Source organism: Wasmannia auropunctata, unplaced genomic scaffold, assembly GCF_000956235.1.
Source record: "Wasmannia auropunctata unplaced genomic scaffold, wasmannia.A_1.0 LD336076.1, whole genome shotgun sequence".
NCBI classification, from domain to species: Eukaryota; Metazoa; Arthropoda; class Insecta; order Hymenoptera; family Formicidae; genus Wasmannia; species Wasmannia auropunctata.
This window is the reverse complement of record NW_012026814.1, coordinates 1,719,181-1,738,495: the sequence shown is the minus strand read 5'-3', so window position 1 is coordinate 1,738,495 and position 19,315 is coordinate 1,719,181. Positions and strand designations below refer to the sequence as shown.

At 41.5% G+C, this 19,315-nt stretch overlaps 5 protein-coding genes across 9 annotated transcripts; 3 read left to right on the top strand and 2 right to left on the bottom strand.

Moving 5' to 3' along the window:
- Window positions 1–384: 384 nt before the first annotated feature.
- Window positions 385–2,785, top strand: LOC105449226 (cytochrome c oxidase assembly protein COX11, mitochondrial). Its single transcript, XM_011688252.1, has 4 exons — window positions 385–871; window positions 1,043–1,366; window positions 1,548–1,709; window positions 2,712–2,785. The coding sequence occupies exons 1-3, from the start codon at window positions 668–670 to the stop codon at window positions 1,704–1,706; spliced, it is 687 nt and encodes a 228-aa protein (XP_011686554.1). The 5' UTR covers window positions 385–667; the 3' UTR covers window positions 1,707–1,709; window positions 2,712–2,785.
- Window positions 1,716–5,097, bottom strand: LOC105449227 (tektin-3-like). Of its 2 annotated transcripts, XM_011688254.1 has the most exons (9): window positions 5,030–5,097; window positions 4,038–4,183; window positions 3,507–3,749; window positions 3,176–3,408; window positions 2,959–3,068; window positions 2,731–2,879; window positions 2,434–2,656; window positions 2,206–2,360; window positions 1,716–2,125 (listed from the first exon to the last, which is right to left on the bottom strand). In XM_011688254.1, the coding sequence occupies exons 2-9, from the start codon at window positions 4,148–4,150 to the stop codon at window positions 1,915–1,917; spliced, it is 1,437 nt and encodes a 478-aa protein (XP_011686556.1). In that variant the 5' UTR covers window positions 4,151–4,183; window positions 5,030–5,097; the 3' UTR covers window positions 1,716–1,914. The 2 variants fall into 2 exon arrangements, with proteins under 2 accessions (XP_011686556.1, XP_011686555.1); XM_011688253.1 differs by lacking the exon at window positions 5,030–5,097 and having other exon boundaries at window positions 4,038–4,261.
- On the top strand, window positions 4,311–7,340 carry LOC105449228 (cytosolic Fe-S cluster assembly factor NUBP1 homolog). 2 transcript variants are annotated; one of them, XM_011688256.1, is made up of 7 exons: window positions 4,311–4,730; window positions 5,151–5,392; window positions 6,181–6,282; window positions 6,366–6,456; window positions 6,550–6,815; window positions 6,924–7,110; window positions 7,194–7,340. In XM_011688256.1, exons 1-7 carry the CDS (start codon window positions 4,700–4,702, stop codon window positions 7,247–7,249), a joined length of 975 nt encoding a protein of 324 aa, XP_011686558.1. In that variant the 5' UTR covers window positions 4,311–4,699; the 3' UTR covers window positions 7,250–7,340. The 2 variants fall into 2 exon arrangements, with proteins under 2 accessions (XP_011686558.1, XP_011686557.1); XM_011688255.1 differs by lacking the exon at window positions 4,311–4,730 and adding an exon at window positions 4,744–5,091.
- Window positions 7,341–7,432: 92 nt separating this feature from the next.
- On the top strand, window positions 7,433–13,777 carry LOC105449225 (lysosomal alpha-glucosidase-like). 3 transcript variants are annotated; one of them, XM_011688251.1, is made up of 18 exons: window positions 7,433–8,101; window positions 8,398–9,178; window positions 9,492–9,803; window positions 9,920–10,077; window positions 10,231–10,405; window positions 10,486–10,576; window positions 10,651–10,819; window positions 10,904–10,973; window positions 11,057–11,161; window positions 11,240–11,497; window positions 11,585–11,787; window positions 11,867–11,974; window positions 12,049–12,226; window positions 12,327–12,475; window positions 12,541–12,625; window positions 12,711–12,987; window positions 13,058–13,260; window positions 13,349–13,670. In XM_011688251.1, exons 2-18 carry the CDS (start codon window positions 8,453–8,455, stop codon window positions 13,415–13,417), a joined length of 3,336 nt encoding a protein of 1,111 aa, XP_011686553.1. In that variant the 5' UTR covers window positions 7,433–8,101; window positions 8,398–8,452; the 3' UTR covers window positions 13,418–13,670. The 3 variants fall into 3 exon arrangements, with proteins under 3 accessions (XP_011686553.1, XP_011686550.1, XP_011686551.1); XM_011688248.1 differs by having other exon boundaries at window positions 9,489–9,803; XM_011688249.1 differs by lacking the exon at window positions 7,433–8,101 and adding an exon at window positions 8,177–8,329 and having other exon boundaries at window positions 9,489–9,803; window positions 13,349–13,777.
- A 2,320-nt stretch (window positions 13,778–16,097) lies between these two features.
- Window positions 16,098–18,975, bottom strand: LOC105449224 (zinc finger protein 26-like). The gene is made up of 2 exons (XM_011688247.1): window positions 17,572–18,975; window positions 16,098–17,505 (listed from the first exon to the last, which is right to left on the bottom strand). The coding sequence occupies exons 1-2, from the start codon at window positions 18,478–18,480 to the stop codon at window positions 16,204–16,206; spliced, it is 2,211 nt and encodes a 736-aa protein (XP_011686549.1). The 5' UTR covers window positions 18,481–18,975; the 3' UTR covers window positions 16,098–16,203.
- Window positions 18,976–19,315: the final 340 nt, after the last annotated feature.

Sequence of the window (19,315 nt, the reverse complement as noted above, 5' to 3'; positions counted from 1 at the left end):
CTTTTTCTCATGATCCTCGATATCTATGTAAATTTTCAGCCGTGCACATCGACAGTTTTTTTAGTTGGACAATTTACACGTTTGATCGTCCGCCCACGCACTTGTCTTCCAGCGCGCCTTCTGACGGTCCGGCTTTCGCTTTGCTGGTAGCAATCGAACCTTTTCCAGGTAAAATATTTCATGCACCGAGGCATGTCGCACCCCATGTAGCCAGCTCTTAGACTATTACGCGTCTTGCGGGAACGACGCGTGCCGCTCGCCGACTCGAAATGAAGTATGCAGGGTTACCAACTTCGCACTGCAGTACCGGGAGCCGAGACGGGACTGCCGGGCAGTGCCGGGCAGTGCCGAGAGAGTGAGCGAGTGTCGCTGGCAACCGGCAATATGGCGCCTCGCGCGACACACGGCGGTTCTGTTTGTTGTTCAATCCCGGAGACGTTGTACCGAAAATTTTATCCGAACCTCGTAATATCGATCGGAGACAGGCATGCCTCGTTGAGAAAACTCGTCTCGTCTCCCTGCCATTTAATGCCGTCACGCCTCCGAGGAGAGTTTAATTTCGAACGACGCGATAAACGTGAAGGTCGCTGTTTTCAGGTTAAGTTTAGGTTAGGCGGGCTGTGTTCCTTGGATTGACTGGGCATTAGGAAGAGATTTCTATAGAGAAATGTATCTCAACGTCTGTCGACTTTTGACACGAACCTGCGTGAGGCAGATACACACCAGCGTGTCGCGAAATCTAATGAAGGACCACTCTGACGGTACGTTCCGTAGGAGATTGCGCTCCACTGCCTTCTACTGGGCCGGCGTCGGGGTTCTGGTAGTTGGACTGAGCTACTCCGCGGTGCCTCTGTACAGAATGTTCTGCCAGGTGCGTGCTCGCGATCCCCCTGAGGATCAATGTGTTCTCAACATCTCTATTCTCGTGCTCGATTTCTCATTTTACTTCAGTGAATTCAGTACCATCTGTATGTTGCAGCTGTATCGATGCCAATCCACATATGTATCTCGTTTGTCTCAGTTTCCCCCGTTTGTTCCGTAGTCTTACAGTTATGGTGGGACAGTATCAGCTGGCCACGACGCCAGTAAGGTGACCACGATGTCGCCTGTCAGAAACCGAAGGATCAAAATCAAGTTCAACGCGGATGTGGCGACGTCGATGCAGTGGAACTTCAAGCCGCAGCAAAGGGAGATCACGGTTATTCCCGGGGAGACGGCTCTGGCGTTTTACACGGCCACAAATCCGACCGATCATCAGGTCATAGGGATATCCACGTACAATGTTTTGCCTTTCGACGTCGGGCAGTACTTTAATAAGATACAGTGCTTCTGCTTCGAGGAACAGATGCTCAACCCGCATGAACAAGTGAGTTCATCGGCATCGTACGTGTAAAATAATACGACAGTCCAGTTTTTGTGTACTTAAACGGCAATTATATTTACTTTGGTATCAGTTATTCTCTAAGACAACAGAAATTCTGAACATTTGTATATAATCTATACGATTAGGCAGTGTAGTACGAATTGTTGCATTCTTGTGTGTTAAGGTCGACATGCCAGTGTTCTTCTACATCGATCCGGAATTCACCGAGGATCCAAACATGGAGTTCGTCGACGAGATAGTTCTCTCGTACACGTTTTTCGAGGCCAAACCAGGATTTAGTCTGCCTGTACCGAGCTATGCCAGGAGTCATTCAACGAAATAAAGCGTAATTATTTTTAATAGTTATTACAATTGTACAAACAAATAAATATTTAATATATATATATATTTTTTGGAACCTCCTTCGAATCGTGGAAATGTCACGTAGCCTAAATTTCTCTAGGAGTGCATTCCAAGTGATTTCACGGCTGAACATTCTCATAAATGGCAGTATTCGTATATAGAGCACGGCATTAACAGAGAATATATCTTTAAAATCTGAACAGTGCGTTGACGGGATACGCGCGTCTGAGACCGCAAACTTTCTCCTTGTCGATGTATAGCGCGTCGACCTTAAGGGCGAGATCGTGTTCGAGCATAGTGCGAGTTCGCAACAGTTTCTGATGTTGATTCTCGAGTTCCTTCAACGACTTGTGCATTCGCTCGAGTTGATGATTTATCTCGTCGATCTCTTTCTGAAGGCTGCAAGAAGATATGGGAATGGTATTTTCAAATAACGTCTCGTCTCGCGCGCCGCTGGCGCACAGTGAGGCTGTACATACCTCGCATAGGCGTAGTCGCGACATAATTCCATATCGGGACGATGCATCCTCGCCTCCATCCTCGTATGCGCAACCTTAGTCGCGTAACTCTTGTCCGCGATAGCTTTACGCATTAATTCCAGATTTTTTTCAACGCCGAATATCTCCTGCTGCACCTGCAAATATTTCACGATTCCCGTTTAATCCGAATGGAGAGAACAGACTGCGCGCGTAACGTTTTATATCTACCTTTTGCAAATGCTGTTGGAGCTTGTTCTTAGCCTCGAGCAATTCGGACGATCTGTGCGTTAAAGCGTTGTTGGTGTTGCTCCAAGTATTCCACATTTCCTGCGCGACTTTATTGATAAGGCTCTCGGCGGTGGTGCGCAATTGACAGGATTTGTTCCGCTCCGTTTGGGACCTTTGCACTATTCTGTTCACCGCGTCCGCCCAGGTTTCTTGCTCTGAGACACTAACACGGGCCAGCGTTTAATTATAACAGTCAATTAAAAGTTATATTTTTACAGATGCAGTGGAATTAATTACCACGGATCGTATTTGTCAATCCCAGAATAATATTGCAATCCATGAGTGTGATTGTTCAATTGGTGGCAAATAGAGTCTATGCCCAGAGCACTCTCCTTGTTCTTCAAATCCAGTTCCAGTTGATTCTGCGAAGCTCTGCAATTTCGTAACTGCAAGCAAAAGTAACACTAATTACTTAATTATATCGATAAGGAATTTCACTATCATACAAATTAAGATACATTTTACCTGATCCTTGCATCTGTCCAAGCAGGCTTCCAGCTTCTTTTGATTTGCCCGCAAGTTTTCTACCTCTCGCAGTAAACATTTTTCCGACTCGTCGTGTACCAATTCCGTGCCTGAGGAAAGGTACAAGATTATTTATTAAGTAATTTTACATAATATCCGAGACACAAATGAAATGTGTGTATATGAGTTAAAAATAGCTTTTATAATTCCTGCGTACTTTTTCTAGCTTCCCTGTGGTACAGACACTCCTCTGCGATGTGTAGCGGCCCTTCGATGTCCCGTATCGCCTTTTCCAGGACACTTCGGCAATCGTGGAGTCTCTCGATCTCGTGAAGCATTCTCTCCAGTTCCGCTGCCACTTCGTTGCGCCAAAATGTTATGTCGTTTATCCTCTCGCCAAGTCTACGGCTGGTGTCGTACTGATTGTGCTGTATCTTCTCCTCGGCATGTCTGGAAAGATATATTTTAGATTCAGACGTATGACACGAGTTTTATATACGATTCTTTTATATTTTAAAAATTATTCCCCAACAGAGGAGCCGTCGCACCTGATAATCCTCACGGCGTCGTTTCGCGTCCTCTCGGAGTAATGCCGCTGCGAATCCGCCTCGTTGTAATATCTCATTTGTTTCTGAAACCATTCGTGCGGCGTGTATCTCGTGTAAAGGGCGGCTTGCGACGCGTGTACGGGATTGCGCTGATAGCCCGTGATCAGATTTGGAAATTTCAACGGCCGCGTACTCATCTTACTGCTCGCGTCCAGCGCGTAACTCGATATCGACTTTGTAGCTCTGCAAGAGAGAGAGAGAGAGAGTAATATAACAATTATACACTTGATATCCATGTCCAGCTCTGTTTGCTAGGTATTTACTCGAGGGGGAAGGTAAGAATCTATCGAGACAGAGATATCGTGTACAGAACAGCATCAGTTTGTTAAATCAATATCATTTTCTAAGGGATTCGAAGAACGACATCTCTACAGTTGCCATACAGGATGATGATAAAGCAAGTGAATTCTACAGTTAATTCTAAGAAAGAGAGAGAGAGAGAGAGAGTGTGTGTGACTCGAATCTACTTACAAGGGAATAACTTCTGTATTCTCGAATCCGACATTCGGTCTCCATGGTAGTAAATGGTGTGTACGAGTATAGTCACCTATACGGATCGGGACTATTGGCTCCATATAAGACATTGAACCTGCGGCTGTACTCCATGGTTGCAATTGCTAGAAATTATATATACAGGCGTAAAAAGGAATTGTCTTTTGTTTCAATTTTAAAAAACTTAAATTACATATCTCACATCATGAATTTATTTAATTTAATATATTGTCAGAGCATATTCCTAAAATTATTTTTGCAACACAAAGGTAATATTTTTTAAATCTTGAAAAATAGATAACATAATTATCTGTTCTGCTAAATAAATATCTATGGATTATAAAAATATAATTATTATAATGTAATGAGGGATATTTATCAGGAAAATCATTAAGATACAAGAGCCATGTTTTTTTTAATAAATAAGGTTTATAAAAAATTTAATTGTCTTTCTAATCATTAATTGTGTTAAAAAAGTTTTCTTGAAAGGAGAAAAAATACAGTAGTAAAATATAACAACAGAAATTTAATAGTCACTAGTTACAACATTCTGAAAAACAATTTTTTTTTTATATTCATATACATATCAATGGGCAATAGCAATTAACATGTGTATGTCAGAGTAAAGTTGATGATTCAACATGGCAGATGTACCTAGCGAGGCTCCCGAACGTGAGTGTGTACGCAATTTGGTTTTAATCGATATTGCGAATAAATTGAATTAATTAGTTAAGCATGTAAGCTTAACATTAGTTAAAATTACATAATCACTGACATATATCATTTACGTTACGTCATGTTTATGATATGATAGATCAGAGTTAAAGACTAGGTTAGAACAGCTGTAACATGCCACTTTTTTGATACTTTTCATTACATTATTTCGAAAATATATAATTTTTATGTTACACTAAAAAAATACCAACTAGATAATTTTTGGCTGAAATAATAAAATGAGCTATCATTCTTACTATATGGATGTTATCACGTGTGAATCATCATTTCTCATTTTCTGTCAAATCATATTTACTAGATATGTATGTATATATTCACAGAGTGCTGCAAAGGTTAAGGAACTTATAAAATTTTCAGACTGTCCTGGAACCCAGAGTGAGGATGCTGGCAAAGCGTCAGCCTGTGCGGGATGCCCGAATCAGTCGCTGTGCTCCTCCGGAGCCACCAAACAGCCAGATCCTGGTATTGCGCTTGTGAAAGAAAGGCTCTCTTCGGTGCGAAATAAGCTGCTAGTGCTTTCAGGCAAAGGAGGAGTAGGCAAGAGTACTGTGACGTCGTTGCTGTCCAGGTGTCTTGCAGCAAATAATCCTGACAGAAATGTAAGCATGTAACTATATAAATCATAAGTGAGGAGGAATATAATACGTGCTCAATGTGAACGTTATTTGAAACATAATACTCAATTTTTTTTATCTTATGTGTCTAATTTTCCGCATATGTTCTAAGTATGTGTGTTATGTCATGCTAATATAAATGCTAAGCATAAATGTCTTATATTTTACTATCGCACAAGTCACACTTATATAAAGTCACCTTCACACTTGTATAAAGTTAAAAAGCAAATTAATGTAACAACTCACTCTTCTGCCCATTCCAAGTACATCCATGTGATTTTCAATGTACATGTTGACATAGTGAACGCCTAGCAGCTAGTTTGTGGGAAATAACCTCAGACGGAGAATATCTATAGCTAACTAAAGGCCTATATATGTCGTATCAACCGGTGCCAGAGACCCTTATTGATTACCAGACTTTTAGTGTTCTCATTTTCTCTCAGTATCTCAAATCAAAATAAATAAAGATATACAAGTGCCAAATATAATTCTAATTAATTTCTTTGTAATATATATGTATATATATATATATATATATAAAATTGAAATTGATAATTTAAATATATATAATTTAAAATTTATATGTATATATATACATATATATACACATATAAATTTTAAATTTTATATATATATATATATATATATATATACATATAAATTTTAAATTATATATATTTAAATTATCAATTTCAATTTTATATATATATATCAATAACACACACATGAAATTCTATAGAGATATTTCAAATCTTGTTTGTGTATTTATTCAGGTGGGAGTATTGGACATCGACATTTGTGGACCATCGCAGCCAAGGGTACTGGGAGCACTTGGTGAACAAGTTCACCAAAGTGGATCAGGATGGTCCCCTGTAGTGAGTAAACTCATTGAAAAACGGAATTACTATGCCGTTAAAAAAGAAGCTGTTACATAACGCATTTTATTATTTTGTTCTAGTATATCGAGGACAACTTGTCACTGATGTCGATTGGATTTTTGCTCAGTGGTCCAAGTGATGCAGTTATCTGGAGGGGACCGAAGAAAAATGGTACCGTATATTTTTAAGATTTCAACAATTCTTATTATATTATTATATTAGTTATGATTTTTATCGTGTAAAAATCTATCTGCATATATTCAGGTATGATCAGGCAGTTCCTGTCGGAAGTTGACTGGGGCAGCTTAGATTACCTCATTCTGGACACACCGCCCGGCACGTCGGACGAACACTTGTCGGCTACGTCGTATCTCAAGGGTGCCGGCATTACCGGTGCCGTAATTGTCACGACACCGCCGCAAGTCGCTCTCTTAGACGTCAGGAAAGAGATAGACTTCTGCAGAAAGGTGAACGTTCCGATCTTGGGTGTGGTGGAGAACATGAGTATCTTCGTATGTCCTAAGTGCAAGGTGAGGGCGGCGATGAATGAAAACGAAAGAGAGGAACGGGAGGGCGTGATTAACGAAGCATCCATTACAGACATCCAATATCACAAAATGAAACATCTTCATTTGCAGAATACCGCAGAAATATTCCCAGCTTCGTCAGGTGGTGCGCGAACGATGTCGAGCGAATTAAACGTGGAGTTCTTAGGCTCGATACCTTTAGACCCGTTGCTGGCCAGATGTTGCGACGAGGGTAAAAATTTTCTGACGGAGATGCCAGAATCACCAGCCGTTGGAGCTTTGAACGAAATTTGCAAGAGTAAGATCTTATCATATATTTTGTAGAAGGAAAATACCTGACTTTTCACGAGAGATTACTCAAGAGAATTCTTTTGCTTCCAGGAATCGTTCGAAAGTGCGAAGAAGAGAAAGAGAATTGCCCCAGTAATTCCCAGTGATAACGCGCGAAATTTCTTTTGTATAAAAATTTACATGTAAATGCATCCGTTTTGCTGGTCAAGTCTAATAAAAAAATTCATTTTGTTCTAATACATCTTTCCATTTTGAAACTTCGTGCCTTGCCACTTTAGACTAATGCAATTTATTGATTCAGGAACGCAGCGATACGAAACTTTCAACCAGCTTTGCTCTGTTATATATTTAGTTTAAAAATATACAGTTTTATCTCGCAAAGTGATAAGGCATGAATTTGATAAAAACATATCGGGAAACTTTAGGCAAACCGACCATTGATAGTTAGCATGTACGTATCATACATACATGCATGTCGGCAACTAATTCTGACTCAGTTTGGCGACAGCTGGATGCTGACGAATGTTTGTTGCATTCAAGTTGGATAAAAGCGAATTGATGACAAAAAGGATAATCTGGAGAGACCGCAAATTGCCTGTAACTTATTTGTTACTCGCGTAACAATGCGAGTAACTTTCCCATTTTGCTTACTGAATCATTATTAATCCGCGAGTATATATTAAAATGCTCGGTAAAAGTCCAAGCGGAGATGATGCATGCGTGACGCAACGCAGATAAACGCAGCACCACTGCACACACAATGCGAAAATCAAAACACACTGATAGGTATGTGTGTCGTCCACAATGGCTGGTGGAGTGGGACAAATTCGGTCTACATATTCGGATTCTGTCCGCTTGTAAAATAATACTCTAATTAATTGTTAAGTCATCTTATGACGGGCACAGCGGCACGTGTAGTGCGGAATACTCTCGGAAGCCTCTAGTGCGTATCAGTGCGTATTTGCGCGGCGAATACATGAAGTCACGATAATTTGCAGGTTATGATCTGAATATTTATATATAATGATATAATAATATTTATATATATATATGATAAAACGCAATATACAATATTTTCCGTGTAGACTAAAAATGCCTGCGTTCGAACGGCAAAACGTTGTCGAGACAACGAAAAAATTATGGGTTTCGCCCAGGAACAGTCCAATTTAAATTTAGACTTGGTCAAAGAAACACATTTATTTCACTGATATCCATTCGTCTTGACAGTAATGACTTTGTACAGCAAATACGTTTATGCCATAAAATGCATCTTTAACATCCTTATCGCTTTCAGGCATAACTTTGGGAATTGTCTGCCGCAGCCGGTTTTGATCAAACGGCTTGGAGAAATGACTGACGTAAAGGCAAGTGGGCAGGATGTTCCTGAGAAAGCAGGATATCCCGGCGCGAGCAAAGGTCATACGAACAATATTGCGGGAGGATTTAATGCCATCGTGATTGAAGCATTGAGCAATGAATCACATGAGGCATTGATAAAGGGACATGGAAGAGAGGGGCCGAATCTCGATAAACGTTACATAAAACGGATAATAATGTTGTTCCTCTTCGGTCTCATCGCGGCCTCATTGTTCCTTAATCTCGGTCTTCCGTTGTTATACAAGCTCACAAATCCATTGCGCACCACTGTGAACAGTTATAATACAGAAGTGAAATTTATAATTAATGTAAACAACGGCAGGATCGAGGAGACGAGGTATCAGCACATATTAGTGGATACTCCCGATATTTACATCGAACAAGAAACATATGACAGCAAAATAGTGCCATTGACGAAGGAAAGTAATACTCCTGGAGAAAATGCTATTTTTGGCAATACTCAAACAGATACTCCCGATATGTACATCGAACAAGAAACAACAGCGCCATTAAAGGAAGAAGAGAGCGCATCTGGAGACAATGCAATTTTTAACAATGCTCAGTTAATGAATACTCTTGGTATCCATTGGTATCCTTGGTACGTCGAACAAGATTATGTCAAAATAGTGCCATTAAAGGAAGAAAGTAACGAGAAAAATGGAGCAAGAATAGAAAACGCAACTTTTAACAATGCTCAAGTAAATAAAATCTAAAGTCTTTTATTGCTTAAGAAAAACAGATCGATAACATTTCATATCATTTATATGTATCCCAGTAAATGGAAATGGATAAAAATATATATTTTTTAAATGCATTGAAATTTTCTAAGCCATGAATTGAAATGGATTGGCCTTTATAGAAATGCATTAATTTCCACGAAGGCCAATCTATTTCAATTCATTTTAAACCATAATTTGAAAAATTTCAATCCATTTCCGTTTAGTGGGATATTTATTGCAGCATTATATTATTTATTTTATATATTTTATATATATATATATTTTAAAGCAGTGCCTCAATGTTCCTGAAATATCGCGCTTTGACTGTCATCCGGAGAATGGAGCGTCGCAACTCTCCTGTGCAGACAGAGGGTGTTGCTGGAATCCTATTGAGAGGAACAAAAACGAGACGAATACGCCGCTGAATATTCCTTATTGTTACTACCCGGACGGATGGGCTCTGTATAAATACATTAACCACACCCAGGATGACAGCAACTTCTCGGGCTTTCTCAGCCGAGAGAAGGAATCTGTGTACAAGAAGAATGTGCCTCTCGTGAAGATAGAAGCCTCAAGCATAGACAGCTCAATTCTGCGTGTGAAGGTATTTACCTAGATGAATATGTTGTACAATGAATATGAATATTTATAGAATACTCTAGTTTTGTATCGCTACTGTAATAAGAGAACAATACAATACAATAATAATACAATCTTTAGATATATGATCCCATGAACTCACGGTATGAACCGCCATGGCCAATTAGATCGGATCCGAAGCCATTTTTATACCAAGTTGCTAACACGAAATATCAATTTAGTAGCCATGATGTAAAGCCGGGCTTTAAGGTCAACAGAACCAGTGATAACACAACAATGTAAGTATAAATTATTTTATATGTTGCATTCAAAATATTGTCTATGAGGTTTTAATGGATTTTTAAAGATTAATTGTTATAATTTTGATATATTAAATAAAGTTGAATGAAAATTATTATTTAAATTACTTTTATAATATATTCTGTATGCAGATTTAATTCCATTGGGATTGGAGGCTTCATATTTGCCGACCAGTTTTTACAAATAAGCTCACTGCTGCCAACGAGCAACATTTACGGCATTGGCGAGCATAGATCGAGCTTAAAATTGAACACTAATTGGCAGATGTTCACTCTATTCAATAAAGATCAACCGCCAACGGAAAACGTACGTTGCTTAATTTTTTCATTCTCAAATGGATTATTACTGCATATTGCAAGTAACGTCTTCTCTATTGATCTAATTAGGCGAATTTGTATGGATCTCATCCGTTTTACATCATTATGGAGGAATCTGGAATGGCTCATGGAGTTTTATTTCTAAACAGTAACGCCATGGGTACGTGTCTTTCTTTCCCTAAAATGGATACACGATATAGAATTTTATTCTAAATAATTTTTCATATATTTTAGATGTGATACTGCAGCCTACACCGGCTATAACGTTCAGGACGATCGGCGGTATTTTCGATATCTATTTTTTCCTGGGGCCGACTCCAGCCGATGTGGTGAAACAATATTCCGAAATCGTAGGCAAACCGTTCATGCCACCCTACTGGTCGCTCGGTTTCCATTTATGCAGGTATTGTATCAGTATAAAATATTCAATTCAATATATTCGAAATATTATTCGATGGATATTAATATTCTTTTGTACGTTAATTAGATTTGGCTATGGATCGCTGGAAAATACTAAAGCAGTATGGAACAGAACGAGAGCGGCTGGAATCCCATTTGTAATGTCTACTGCAACATTTACAGAACGTTTCAGAGTGTAAGCTGTACGTTATTATAAATCATATGTTGTTTGTGTTTGTAGGACACTCAGTGGAATGATCTGGATTATATGGACAAAAATAATGATTTCACATATAATAAACAGAAATTCAGAGATTTGCCTGAGTTTGTGGAAGAAATTCACTCGGTACAGTATACTATAAAAGATTATTAATTGGCAGGAGTCAGCACGTATCATAGAACAATATTTTTTTTTCTGTTACAGGCAGGAATGCATTATATTCCCTTAATAGACGCCGGCATATCTGCTTCCGAAGGTAAAGATTCTTATCTGCCTTACGACGAAGGAATGAAACAAGATATATTCGTGAAGGACGGTATGTCCGACAAACCTTTCGTCGGCAAAGTCTGGAATCTCGTTTCCACGGTATGGCCCGATTTCACCAATCCTAAAACCATGATCTACTACGAAAATATGATGGCCGATATGCACAGCAGTTTCGCATACGATGGCGCATGGATTGTAAGTGTCGAATGGTTAAAAAAAAATTACTTTGATACTTTTGAGTCACTCGATTCTTAAACTACTCAAATTATTTCAATCATCAAGGATATGAACGAACCGTCCAATTTCTACAATGGTCACAAGAACGGCTGTGTACACAATAATCTAGATTATCCTGCCTATCTGCCCAATGTCGTCGGCAATTTGCTCGCTACGAAAACCCTTTGCATGAATGCGAAACATTATTTGGGCGCTCATTATGATCTTCACAATACTTATGGGACGAGCCAAGCGATTACAACGAATTAGTAAGTAACAGAACAATCTGTAATCTTCCAATTTTTATGGAGAATTAAGAATTTATTCTAATCACAAATATATGTACAGTGCCCTTAGGAAGATTCGAAACAAGAGACCGTTTATAATATCGCGTTCAACCTGGGTGGGACACGGCCATTACGCGGGTCATTGGACGGGTGACGTTTATTCATCATGGTAATTAAGAATTCGTCTTAATGTACATTGTCATATTTCCACTTCATTTTCTAATTAAGAAATTATTTCATTAGGCATGATCTGAAGATGAGTATTCCAGCAATCTTGTCGTCCAATTTCTATCAAATCCCAATGGTGGGCGCGGATATCTGCGGTTTCGACGGAAACACAACCGCTGCGTTGTGCAATCGCTGGATGCAGCTTGGGGCCTTCTATCCGTTTTCTCGAAATCATAATTCCGACGATACAATTGTGAGTGCGCCGATGTATATCGATTAATAATATTATTGAAATATTCTTAACATATATTCTTAATATATAAATGCATATACTATAATATGTATGTAAATAGGAGCAAGATCCAGTTGCTTTGGGCGACTTGGTTGTACGGTCGTCAAAAAATTCTCTCGAGGCACGCTATCGATTGTTACCGTATTTGTACACCCTATTCTTCCGAGCACATAAATTTGGGGAAACCGTGGCACGGCCGTTATTCTTCGAGTACGTATCGATGCCCTCTGCCGCACCCATATCGTGAATAACGCATGCATATTGAATGTTAATAGATTTCCCGATGACCGGAATACTTACGACATTGATACGCAATTTCTTTGGGGAAATGCGCTTATGATCGCTCCAGTTCTCGAAGAGGTACGTCGTCAATTCATTTTATTATTTACATAATGGGTGGCGCTTTGATAATTTAGCTAATCGCTGTGACTTATATTCCCCACAGAACAAAACTGAGATAGATGTTTACTTACCGAACCATCAGTGTTGGTACGATTATTATACCTTTGCACCCGCAGTCTGCTCTGATGGCTCTCATTATACCTTACCTGCACCGATTGACAAAATACCATTATTGATTCGTTCAGGCGCGATAATTCCAGCACAGAAACCGGGTGTAACGACGACAGAGAGCAGAAAGAACGTGTTTGAATTAATAGTAGCGTTGGACTCAAATGAAGATGCCAAAGGAGAACTGTATTGGGACGATGGTGATAGCTTAGGTAAAGCATATATTTTGTATTAATTATATCGAACTTGTATTTTGACTGCTAATTACTTTTTTGTCTGCAGATTCCATAAAAAACAAAGAATATTTATGGCTGTCTTTCTTCGCAAACAAATCTAATTTGTGGAATGTGGAACTGGAGAAAGGCTCTTTTGATGAAGAGATAATTCTTGGAAACGTACAGATTTTGGGATTACGATACGCGAGAATTAATAAACTGTTTCTAAATAACAAACTAATAGGATTTACATATGACATTGTATCAAACGTAAGTATTTCATTGAATAAAAATGCAAAATATTTGAAAGCAGAACGATATTACAAGTGAATCTTGAAACGTTTAAAAATTATTTCAGGTCCTACGTTTAGATATCACTGACTTACACGTGGACATGAGAAAACCGTTCGTATTCTTCTGGTATTGAATTTAATGCCTCATATAATCCTCCTGGATAACCCTGGATGATCCTAATAATACTATTGATTAAACGTGAATTTTCTATCGCGGTATGTAAATCTCATGATTTCTAACAATTAGTGTGATGTATGTATATATGTTTTTTATATTTTATTTTAAGTTGATATATGTATATGTTTCTAATTCAGTTATACGAATAACGTGTGAAAAAAATACAATTTTAATCATTGTTTATATAATAAATATTTTATACATATATATATGGAACGATGCTTATTCAGACGTTCATGAATCTATATTTATGAGAATTAATAGAAAAGTGAAATTCACAAGGAAACGAGCGAATAAAGAAACGTGTTTATTCAAATCGTCTTCTCCGTACATCGCACATTATATTAATGTGTACAATATGACTATGTTTAGTTTATGGCACTAAAGAAAAACAATAAATAGCATCCCGATCTCGTTGATGCCGAAAAGAAAAGGGAAACGTGATTCGAATATTAATTTCGTGATCTCGCGCGAAAAGAAAAATAAGAATAAAATTCGCGAAAGGACGCAGGACAAATCGTTCTCGCGAGCGCTGTTTATTTGCTTTGGCACCGTAAAATCAAAATCGTAATCGGACTTCGTCGAGGAAATATGAGAAGCTACGCTTCCTGCCTGACTATTCGAAACGGATCTCCTCCCCGACCTCGATCTATATTCAAAGTGCACTCCGACCCGCATTTGCATCCGCGTGAACCCGAAGCGTAGATTTCGATCTTCCGAATAAATTTGAAAACGCTAAGTCACTGCGTACGCTATACATTCAGGCTCATGTTAATATACATTAAGGTGCGTCACACGCATGAATACGCGTGTTGCTCACACGGCACCGTTCCCTCTCTCTCTCTCTCTCCCTCTCTCTCTCTCTCTCTTTCGTTTTTACGAACGCAAAATACATCTCGAGATGCCCGCTATGTAATAATAAAATTGAAATCATATAAAACTTAACGGTACATACAATATATTTGGCAATGAAAGTAACAAAGTCTTTGGATTCGACAATTCGATCATTCTTGCGCGTCGAAAAGAAAGCTCGGGCAAACGAATCTCTTTTCGAACAGCAGCTTCAAACGATATTGCAAAACGATTACATCGCACAAAATAGCACCTCCGACTACAGTACTTTTGACTATTTTTATTCAAACGCACGATTGAGAAATACTCTCATGGTACGTCGAGGAAAGGAACTTAGCGTTACATTGAACTGATGCCGCTCAACTCTCTAGGAATACCGTGTTAATTTTGATTTTATGCGCCAGCAAAAAGAGAGTCCTCGTCTATAAAAACAATTATTAGCAGATGTGTCGTAGTAAATTTTATATTACTGCAAAATTTTCTACTTTCCTTCGAGGTGAAATGAATTGCGGAATCACGTTTCTGCAGGGATTTGGCATCTTTGGAATCGATTTACGAAAAGATATTCCTCTCTCCTCGCGACCATGAGCGTATATTCATCTAATACCAATATATATAAGTATATATATATATATCTTTCTTCTCTCAATGACTAATATACTAAACTTGCAACCTTCGTTCATTATTGTCTGCTCACATTTACTTATGACTACCTATGATGATGGCAATGTCACGGCACGCCGACGTGTTTGCTCATCCGCGGCCAATTCGAGCCCCCAGTTGCGCGCGAGTGCACGTATAAGTGAGATAAGTAACGAATATAATAGTATTCAACTACAACGGGAACGTCGCTGTATCAAAATCTCCGTTTTCCGCGGACGCGCCCGTGAACACATTTATATATAACAAAATCTCATAATATTCAATTTATAAATGTGTGTGTATATATATATAATAGATATGTATATAGATGTATATAATCTTTGTAAATATATAGGATAATATAACGATTGCGCGTGAAAGAACGTAATTGCGAATGACTCGTGCTAGCCTCGTTTCTAGTTTCTTTTCTTTTTTTGGTATACGATTGACAAACAGTCGTGCTTACGATTTATGTGCTTAAAATGTATGTGCTAAAACGATCCGCCGTTTCGTGTTTTGCATACGTGTTTTTTTTTTTTTTTAACAAATATGGCAAGAGAAATATCTAACTCTACCTCAGTCGCCGTATCTACGAAGATGCGCGGCGGTATGTTTCTGTCGTGTGGGAGAGAAACGCGCCTGGCTTCAATTTAATTCGACAATACACACTCTACTCCGATTTATCTTACGCTACAGTAAAATAAAAGAATTCACTTAGCTCCTCTATAAATCATACGGTGTACTCACTGGTTTGGTATGGCAAGTATTATGACACATGGCACCATAGAAAATAACTAGTTCGCTAGTTATCATAGATTAGATATCACACGGAAACATCTCCTCGACGGATATCACTTCGACCGTTGAATTTTCGATCGACGTGATTAGAAATGTCAATAGTTCCCTAGAATTCTCTTGACAATTGTTATTCGTCTTTACAAAGATAATGGATATAGAGATCATTTTATGACCGCGTTGCAATGCCCGGAATTCTATACTTCACGTCTTAAAAAGTTTCTGCGAAAATCATAAATAAATTATAAACGTAGAAAAGAAGATGTAAAAATTATAGATAAAAATTGCGTATAAAATATTAAGAATAAATCGGAGAAAATAATTAAATTTCGATGCAAACTCTGAAAAAAAAAAACGTGAGATTATTTTATACTATTGACTTGATCTAACTCCTACTTCTAATCTTCACGCCGAGAGGAAGGTAATAAAACTATTGTTAATAAACGAACATATTTACGTAGCTGTGAGCGTTTCCAGAATATCTTCGGGCGATTTTTTCATTTTACGGAAATTCTCCCAGTGCTCCTTCGGTACTGTCCACTCCAGGAAAATTTCTAGGTTTCGAGTGAGAGCCTCAAGCTCGGTCAAACCGTTTCCCGTGACCGGTTCCTTGCCAGCGGACACCAGGGAGTCCTGGAGAACGTCGTCGATGAGACGTTTGCCGAAGCCGAGCGCGTCCAATCGTTCCTGCTTGCTAATCCTCTTCAGCAGCACCGCCAGCAACAGCCGCATCTTCTCCACCGTCATCAGCTTGTACTTCGCGGTGACAGAGTTTTTCTCGACGACGTCGGAGCCGCCGGCCGGTCTACTCGCCGGGAGGCCGCTATCGTCATCCTCCACCTCCATCTCCGGGTGACAAGTCTTCTCGTGGCTTTCCAGGTCGCTTTTAATTCTAAAAAAGCTCTTGCAACGCTTGCAGCCGTACGGATCGTTCCTGCCGTGTATGCACTTCATGTGCTTCTTCCAATGCGGCAGCTGAGTGAAGCCGGCATTGCACTCGGAGCACTTGAACGGCCGTTCCCCGGTGTGTCGTCGGGTGTGCAGCTTCAGGGCGGTCGAATGGGCGAAGGCTTGCCAGCAGACCAGGCAGCGGAACGGCCGCTGGCCGGAGTGGGTCCTCTGGTGCACGGTCAGCTGGGACTTCTGGGCGAATCGCTGGCCGCACGTGGCACAGCCGTGCGGACGATCGCGCGCGTGCGTCCTCATGTGCTGCGGTAGGTGGCCCTTGAAGGTCTTGTTGCAGATCGCGCAGAGGAACGACTTGACGTCACGGTGCAGGCACTCGAGATGCTTCTTCAGGGCGTCGCGACGCACGAAGGCGCGCCCGCACAGGTCGCACTTGTGATCCTTCTGGCCGTTGTGACGCTTGAGGTGCAGGGACAGATTGGCCGCGCACGTGAAGGTGTTGGAGCACAGCTTGCAGTGGAACGGCCTGACCTGGCTGTGCGTGCGACGATGCTGCACCAGCTGGCCGCCCCGCGCGAAGCTCTTGTCGCACTCCGGGCACTTGTACGGCTTGAAGCCGGTGTGCGTGCGCACATGCAGCTTCAGCCGCTCCTTCAGCGGGAACTCCTTGCCGCACTCGTCGCACTTGAACACCGGCCCGGCACCGTGCACCACCTTGTAGTGATTCCGCAGACCACCGCTACCCTTGAAGCGCGCGTCGCACACGACGCAGCAGTACTTCTTCTGAGAATTCGGTTGGTCCTTCGACTGCTTGGTCTGATCGGTCCGCTTCCTCTTCGTCTTCTTCGTCTCCACCAAATTGCACAGGGAGCCGTCGCTGTTCTCTACGTTTATCGAGGCGGCGGCGGCGGCGGCGGCGGTGGCGGCGGAGGAGGTGCCAATGCGCTCCGCGATTTTGAGCCCGTCCGAAGCGACGACGTTGTTATTCTCGCGCTCCAGCAAGTAATTCGCTTGAATGATGGCGTCGATCTTTAATCTGAGCTCCTTTTCGGGATTTTCTTTCTCAATAATGCCGTCTGCCTTGGACTTGCATTTTTCTTTCTCAGATATCTTTCCGGCGAACAATTCTTCATCCGTGATAGGATAATCCTCGCAGAGATCCTTGTGACCGATAGCACCTGATTCCTCCGAACTCGAGCACGGATCCAGCGGTTCTCGTCTATATACGTAGACCTCGTCCTTAAAGCAGTCTTTCTTCTCCAGGTCCAAGTACAATTGCTCGTCGCCGTCCTCCTCCTCGTCGCAGTGACGCGCGAACTCCTCGTCGTATTCGGCGGTATCCTTTCCAATCGATTTCTCATTCAATTCGTAATCTCTCTTCTTGTCGTCGTCCTTCTTACTCGATCTCGTCAGCTTCCTCTTCGGCGCCTTCACGCGAACGATCTTTCTGCCATTACGCACCTTCTTCTCTGCCACCCGGCTATCTTTCTCTTCCTCAAGGTCCACGTCTTTGGCGCCGCTCTTGGTCCCTTCCGTTCTTTTCCGACGAGCCTCCGCTCGTCGATGCTTGCCGCCCTGACGTTCCGTTTGCTCGACGCTCTTGCAGAAGTTGAATTCCCGCAGATCAAAGCCTTCGCCATCGCTGCAGTCGCCCGTGAGACTCCTGAGCGCCCTCAGAGCGTCGGTCGCGTCGGCATCCTTGAAGACATCTTCCCTGATGCGCGATTGCTTCACCGGCAGCAATTCGGTCAGCTGAACTTCTTCCTGCGGCTGCTCGGGCCCGGTTACATTGTTCAAGACCGTCTGCTGCTGCATGCTAATCATCGCGCCGTGCGTTCATCCAGGCAGCCCGAACTCCGATAACGCTTCGGGAGACTTCGACGCTCGGCTTCGATTATCTTTGCATATCGTATGACGTATCGATCGCTCGTCTTGAGACAGCTCACATCGATCATCGCTTCTTTCCTCGGTCAAACATGTAAGCGCGCGTCGCCACCCCGAAAAATCATGTTGTCAATAGATACGACATTCGCGATATATAATTCGAGACCAGGGCTCTCTGTAAATCGCGAATTGTTCAGTCTGCGAATTTATCGTACGATCCACATCTCCATGTCAAACCGAACGAAGTCGCCAGGCATCGATGTCGCTTCACGTTTCAAACATAGTGATCGAACACGGCGTCCGTGACCCCGATCGTTGTCAACGAGCGAAGAGCGAAGAGTTTGAATTGAAATCCACCGATTCCCGATCAGATCGCCGTTGCATTAACCCTAATAACCGCCACGAGGCATCGGCAGTTCCGAACTGGTAGCGGCGCGATCTCTCTCTCTCGAGGAAAACTTCAGATTCGTCTTTTATCAGCGTGCGACGGCAACGAGGTCGGAGAGAGCAAGAGAGGCGGAGAAGAAAGAAGAGGAGAAAGAGAGGTGCGCACAACACGCATAGGCGTTTATAAAACGCGGCCCCGCTTATCGCACTCTTATCGTCCCGATATACCTCGGCCTGTGCCTCCCCTCCGCCTCGGACCGCCCGCGCTGGTTTTTCCCCGTCCCGCGGTGGTGGCGGCGGCGGCGGCGGCGATGACGATCCTCGCGCGACGCGGTGCCGAGCGGAGTCGAGCTCTCCGCGAGGTCGCGCCCGGGCAGCTCTCGCCTTC

Bases quoted from the DNA above. Each gene is read 5' to 3' on its own strand.
- LOC105449226 (XM_011688252.1), top strand. From the start codon at position 668: ATGTATCTCAACGTCTGTCGACTTTTGACACGAACCTGCGTGAGGCAG. The intron at 872-1,042 runs GTGCGTGCTCGC...TTTGTTCCGTAG, and splicing joins TGTACAGAATGTTCTGCCAG to TCTTACAGTTATGGTGGGAC. The intron at 1,367-1,547 runs GTGAGTTCATCG...TTGTGTGTTAAG, and splicing joins TGCTCAACCCGCATGAACAA to GTCGACATGCCAGTGTTCTT.
- LOC105449227 (XM_011688254.1), bottom strand. From the start codon at position 4,150: ATGTCTTATATGGAGCCAATAGTCCCGATCCGTATAGGTGACTATACT. The intron at 3,069-3,175 runs GTACGCAGGAAT...ACCTTTCCTCAG, and splicing joins CCACAGGGAAGCTAGAAAAA to GCACGGAATTGGTACACGAC. The intron at 2,657-2,730 runs GTAATTAATTCC...GGCCCGTGTTAG, and splicing joins ATTGACAAATACGATCCGTG to TGTCTCAGAGCAAGAAACCT.
- LOC105449228 (XM_011688255.1), top strand. From the start codon at position 5,037: ATGTTATCACGTGTGAATCATCATTTCTCATTTTCTGTCAAATCATAT. The intron at 5,092-5,150 runs ATATGTATGTAT...TAAAATTTTCAG, and splicing joins TGTCAAATCATATTTACTAG to ACTGTCCTGGAACCCAGAGT. The intron at 6,816-6,923 runs GTGAGGGCGGCG...CTTCATTTGCAG, and splicing joins TCGTATGTCCTAAGTGCAAG to AATACCGCAGAAATATTCCC.
- LOC105449225 (XM_011688249.1), top strand. From the start codon at position 8,453: ATGACTGACGTAAAGGCAAGTGGGCAGGATGTTCCTGAGAAAGCAGGA. The intron at 11,498-11,584 runs GTAAGTGTCGAA...TCAATCATCAAG, and splicing joins CATACGATGGCGCATGGATT to GATATGAACGAACCGTCCAA. The intron at 11,975-12,048 runs GTAATTAAGAAT...TTATTTCATTAG, and splicing joins GGTGACGTTTATTCATCATG to GCATGATCTGAAGATGAGTA.
- LOC105449224 (XM_011688247.1), bottom strand. From the start codon at position 18,480: ATGATTAGCATGCAGCAGCAGACGGTCTTGAACAATGTAACCGGGCCC. The intron at 17,506-17,571 runs GCCGCCGCCGCC...AATTTGGTGGAG, and splicing joins CCTCCTCCGCCGCCACCGCC to ACGAAGAAGACGAAGAGGAA.